The sequence below is a fragment of the Rutidosis leptorrhynchoides genome, chromosome 8, assembly GCF_046630445.1.
Source record: "Rutidosis leptorrhynchoides isolate AG116_Rl617_1_P2 chromosome 8, CSIRO_AGI_Rlap_v1, whole genome shotgun sequence".
NCBI classification, from domain to species: domain Eukaryota; kingdom Viridiplantae; phylum Streptophyta; class Magnoliopsida; order Asterales; family Asteraceae; genus Rutidosis; species Rutidosis leptorrhynchoides.
The window spans coordinates 172,495,893-172,502,324 of NC_092340.1; the positions used below are offsets into that span (position 1 = coordinate 172,495,893).

Genomic DNA, 6,432 nt, shown 5'->3' on the forward strand with positions numbered 1-6,432 from the left:
ACCCTGTCGTCCGGAATGCTAAAAAAAAACTCGTCTGCGAAAGTGAGTTTTGTAGTAGTGCACTACCCCCTTCTACCACCACTACTCTATCACCACCTGCCACCACCACTCTACCACCACCGACCACCACCTCCATTAACCTCACGAACACTACTTATGGTGATAATTACAGTCGAAAACAACCACCCACCACCACCGCCCGGATTTGAAAACTAAAAGATAACATAAACATATGAAAATAGGCAATAATTAGGGTCAACAACAAGCTCCAGAAACCACCGCGGATAACCACCATCATCGCACGGATCTGAAAAAAAAGATAACATAAACATGTGAAAAAAACAGATCTACAAAAGGAACCTATCAACAAACAAAAACATATATAGGGCATTGCCACCGTTACCCACCATCGTTCACCACCTTCGATCAGAAAAATAAGAAAACAGAACCAAAATTCATACCCATAGGTGATGATTTACTGTCTGTCATCGATCGCCACCATCACTAATTACGGACTCACCGGACCTACATAATCTCTTATAGTGGTTTCGATTTCTGTTTAGCATGTGATGATTAGTGGCGGATACACGGTTGTGTAAATGTGTGTGTTGAGACATTCGTCAATCAATCTCAGCGGTGGTGGCGACTGCGGCGGAGTGGATTAGTAGACAGGGGCCGAGTGTTATGGCATATGGGTTTGTTATTACTCCATAATTAGTACATGTTCTAAACTCCGTACTTGTTGAAGATTGAGGTTTGGGAGACCAAAAATAAAGAAGCTGGAGAATGATGTTTTGTCGGAAAAAAAAAAGAAGAGTGAAAGATTTTTGTTTAGGCTCTGTTCCAGAGCCTATTAAGCGAGGTACGTTTCCTTATATATATATATATATATATATATATATATATATATATATATATATATATATATATATATATATATATATATATATATATATATATATATATATATATATATATATATATATATATATATATATATATATATATATTATTTATTATTTATTATTATTATTATTATTATTATTATTATTATTATTATTATTATTATTATTATTATTATTATTATTATTATTAGTATTTTATTTATATATTTATTTATTCATTTATTTTATACGGCTCTATTAAGCGAGTCAACAGCGAACGTCGTTTTATTGGTGACTTGACTGCCACTTAGAGCCTAAATCGAACTCCAGGCACGATTTAAAACCCATGAATTCTACAATTTTTATGGCGTTTAAGTTTATTTTTATTTGTTTTTATTTTATTTTATTTTACTATATTATTTTTTTTATATATTTTTTTATTTTATTATTTTATTAAAATTTTTTACTACTACTATTATTTTATTTATTTATTTATTTATATGTTTATTGTTTTTTATTTTATTTATATTTTTTTAGTTTTTATTTGTTTACTTATTTATTTATTTTTACTCATTTACTTATTTATTTATTATTTTATTTATTATTTTATTTTATTTATTTTATTTTATTTTATTTATTTATTTTTTTTTCTTTTTAATATTTTCTGGCCGGAGGTCCTTTTGGAAGCAATCTCTTTATCCGTCAAATAGAGAGAGGAAAGACTTTCTCTACTCTTTGGAGTGTTTCACTCGGGGTAGAGAAATGACTTCTCTTTATTCTGGGATAGGGGAAGGATTGTCTACGTCCTACCTCCCCCATACCCCACATATGTGGGAATGAGTGTTGTTGTTGTTGTTGCTCTGTTCCAGAGTTTTATTTTGGAGAGAAAAGAAGAAAAGCTGAAAGATTACAATAATTTTTGGTGTTCCTGAGTTTTAACTAGAAAGAAAAGAAAGGAAATGGAATGATGATTTTTGCCTAATTTTTCTTCCAATTCTTCCTTCCAAACCGAAAGGATTCCGCTTCCTTTTCTTTCACTTACTTTCATTTTCAATTCATTTCCTTTAATGAAAAATTCTGAAATAGTCCTTTAACCCGGGTTAAGGAGTAATAAGCTTTTATATGAAGGCTTTTTTGTAATGGGTTTTCAACAACATCAATTCTTCCAATTCTTCCAATTGAAATAGTCCTTTAGGGTTAAGGAGTAATACGCTTTTATATGAAGGCTTTTTTGTAATGGGTTTTCAACAACATCAGAAAGCTCAAGTAGATTTTGGCTCAACAACATCAATTTTTTTTTATTACTCCGTATATATGTTTCTCTTGCTTTTTTCGAATTTTTTTCCTTGCAGTAACCCGTTTCATTCCATTTTTTTAAGTCGTTAACCTTTTTTAACTTAACTACTACCATTAACCATTCAATTTAACAACTGTACTTTTTTCACTTTCTTTTTGTACTTCCTTTCTTTATTCATTTATTTTTTACACGTTTAATAAATCAACCATTAAAGGTTTATTTCAGTAAACCAACAGTTTACCTATCTCAAAATCACCTCGCAGCGAAGCGCGGGTTTCCATCCTCCTTTATATCAATTAGCAAAGTGCTAATCTACTATTCATTATTCTAATTTAGTAATTTTACATGCCTTTTATAAACCTTTTTAAATGGTTTTAATAAATAATAACTAGTTTAATACCCGCAAATTCACGAAATTTTGAAAGACAAGTTAATAGTGATATAGTATAATTGGTTTAATGTTATAAATTCGTTTGAAACTAATTTCAAAAGTAATAGCAAAATAACGTGTATTAATAGTGTGAATCCTTGCTCCAGTCCTCTTTTCGAGCAACGAGATGGTGCAGATTTATCCCACCAAAGTTAACATTTTTATTTGGCGTCTTCTCAATGACCGAATTCCTACTCGTGTAAACCTTGTTTTTAAAGGTCTTGATATTAACTCGATTATTTGCCTGAATTGTGGTATTGCTCGAAATTCTCGTGATCACATCTTTTTACATTGTTCGTTGGCAACTTCTCTTTGGCGTAAAATTTGTTTGTGGGTAGGCATTGTATGGCCTGCTCAAATGGATTCTACGGATGACCTATTTGCGTGGATTGATAATGCCTTCAGGAATAAGGTTCATTCGGATCGTTTTTACTGCATTACGGCTACCACCTAATGGTGGATTTGAAGATTACATAATGATATCGTTCACGATGCTCGCGAGGTCAGGAAAAATGATTTATTTGATTGCATTAGATTAGTTGCTTTTTCTTAGCTTAAATCTAGAAGTAAATTGGCACCAGATTAAAATACTTGGCTTTGTAATTCCATTTAATTTTTTTCTTTTTTGTCTAGCTTCTTGCCAGGCTTGCATTTATAAAATTTTAGCCGTTTGAAAAAAATAAATAAATAAATTAATAGTGTGAACATGATTGATCAAGAACGTGGCATCAGTGTTTTCCATAAGTCAGCCTTGAGTCTTCTTGCATCAAGCATGCTATGATTTTATAGAATACGTTTCCAACACAAAAACCACATTAGCACTTAGCAATAGTCATCTCCATACGTCAGCCTTGAGTCTTCTTGCATCAAGCATGCTATGATTGTATAGAAGACGTTTCCAAAACAAAAACCACATTAGCACTTAGCAATAGTCATCTATAGTCGTCTATAGGTACTTCCTTGTAGCCATTGGTGTTTGAATTGTTATCTTCCTCGTCTAATACAATCACTTTAATTCCTTTTTGTTAGTACGGAACTTTCAGTTACGCTGTTATATAGGCAAAATATATTAAAAACACACGAAGCATTACAAACAATAGGGCTTCTTACAACGGATTGAATCGCCCATTAGGAAAGCTAACACGAACACGAGACATTACACGACCAAAGACAATGAGATAGTTGCAAAGGGAGCAACCTATGAATTGCTCGAAACTACTAAATATTTAGATAGACACTAGGATTAGAGATCCACTTGAGCCAATCAAGATTACTATCCTTGACAAGAGACGAAATCCACTCGAACGACTTGATTTGTATTTCATTTAAAGCCACCGGAGAGCTCCAATTTTTACCTTGAAAAACTTTGTAGTTTCGGGCCTTCCAAATCATATACGCACCAACCCAAATCGTTGCTTGAAATATCCTCTTTCCGAGCTGTGAATTAGCAACAGCTCCCACGTCTTTCAATAGATTGCAGAAATTGTTGCATGTGAAGCTACACAAATTCCACCATTTATAGACCCGAATCCAAATGTCCACGGCATGTTTACACGATAAGAAAATGTGATCCACCGATTCTATATCGTCATCACAAAGCGGGCACCTTATACTATGAAGATAAATGCCTCTTTTATCAAGTTCAACCCGTACGGGAAGTCTTTTTAGCATCGTTCTCCAAACAAAAATCTCGATTTTCTTCGGTACCAATTTGTTTTGCATATACTGATGTTGTAAACTAAACTGCCCAAGAAGCTGCTCATCGACTATAACAGCTAATTTTTTAACAGTAAGCATACCATTTGTTGCGAGGCTCCACATCCACCTATCCACATTGTTGTTCTTGAAAGGAAACGAAGCAATTAAGTTGCGCAGCTCATTCAGTTCTGATTATATTCGTCCAGTAGGCGTCCGCAACCAATTCCAGCTGAGCTCCAACCTGCCATTAACAAAACAGACCCGATCTTTTATTGACGATTCCTTCTCCAATTCCAATCTATACAGCCGCGAGTACAAGTTGCAAAGTTTATCTTCTCCAATCCAGTGTTCGTGCCAGAAAGATGTTAATCCACCATCAATGGATTTGATGAACGAGTTTTTGAACGGCACTTGCAATTCTTCCAAAGATGTACCTGTCAAAACAATATTGTGCCAAGTACCTAATGACGAAGGATGGGTATTGATGTTAAAGCTAAGGGGTATAAAATACTATTAAATTTTACAAGGAAATACTATTAAATACGATACAATTTTACACAAGATATTTATTTATTTATAGAATGGATATACTTAAACCTTGCTACAACACTTATAGGCAGTGTACCTAATCGTACAGTAGTGTAGTTTTTAGTAAGTCCGGTTCGTTCCACAGGGAAAATCTTTAAACAAAGCTTAACGCTATATTAGTTTACTTTTATAAAAATACAAATGTATATATAAGTAATATTATTATTATAAAGGGGGGTTTTTTTTACCGTTTAATGACCGGTTTGTCGATTTTAAAAACTTTAGTTGCAGTTAAAACAAAATATAAAATATTAAATAAATAAAAGACTTAATTTAAAGCGTAAAGTAAATAACGATAATGAAATTGCGAATAATAAAAGTGCGATAAAATAAACTTGCGATAATTAAAAAGTACGATAATTAAAAGTGCAATTAAATACAATAATAAAAAGTACGATAATTAAAAGTGCAATTAAATACAATAATAAAAATACGATAATTAGAAGTTCAATTAAATATAAAATAAAGGAAATTAAATATGAAATAAAAGAATTATGCTTATTTAAACTTCCGTAATCATGATGTTTGACGTGTTGATTTTAGTTTTATGCCCATGGGTTAATTGTCCTTTGTCCTGAATTATTTAACATGTCTGTCTGGTTTTTGTCCATAACAGTCCATCAGTCATAAATATAAAGTGCGAGTGTCCTCGTCAAATTATCCTTATACCCGAAGTTTAAATATTCCAACTAATTGGGGACTTAAACTGTAACAAGATTTTAATACTTTGTTTAATAATTACACCAGGATGTCGACTGAGTGTAACCCAAGGTTTTAATACTTTGTTATCAATTATGTCAATTGTCCTTGTACATAATTTCACCCCTGTTTTAATAATTCTAGTGGCTATTAATCCATTCCCGTGTCCGGTTAAATGAACGATTATTTGTACATATAAATACCCCGCCCATCGTGTCCGATCGAGTGTAAATGGTTATTTATAGGGACGCCCAATTGTAAATCTTTATATTAACATTAACAAACTATCATTTAGTTAAACAAATATAAAGCCCATTAATAGCCCATAGTCTAATTTCCACAAGTGTCGTTCTTTTGTCCAAACTCCAATTATGGTACAAAGCCCAATTACCCAATTTTAGTAATTAGCCCAACATCATGATTACTTCGGATTAAATAAGCATAATAATAACTTAGCTACGAGACATTAAATTAAAAAAGGTTGAACATAACTTACAATGATTAAAAATAGCGTAGCGTTACACGGACAGAATTTCGACTTACACCCTTACAACATTCGCTAACATACCCTTATTATTAGAATTATAATTAAAATTAAAATTAAAATATAAATTATAAATATAAATATTACGTATGAATGGAGAAGAGAAAGATATGTTTTTGTGGTGCACCAAACTGCGAATTTATAGGAGATGTGGCCTGACTTTTCATGCCATGCGATCGCATGGACTTTCTTCTTCCTGGCCATGCGATCGCATGGCCAGCTGGGAGAGCTCACATGTTGCTTGTTTCCTTGTGCCGACGTTTTATAAATATAATATAATATATATATTAAT

The 6,432-nt window shown here is 32.4% G+C and overlaps 1 protein-coding gene across 1 annotated transcript; it reads right to left on the reverse strand.

Moving 5' to 3' along the window:
- Window positions 1–212: 212 nt before the first annotated feature.
- Window positions 213–4,432, reverse strand: LOC139863942 (uncharacterized). The gene is made up of 2 exons (XM_071852543.1): window positions 3,886–4,432; window positions 213–307 (listed from the first exon to the last, which is right to left on the reverse strand). The coding sequence occupies exons 1-2, from the start codon at window positions 4,430–4,432 to the stop codon at window positions 213–215; spliced, it is 642 nt and encodes a 213-aa protein (XP_071708644.1).
- Between the last annotated feature and the right edge of the window lie 2,000 nt (window positions 4,433–6,432).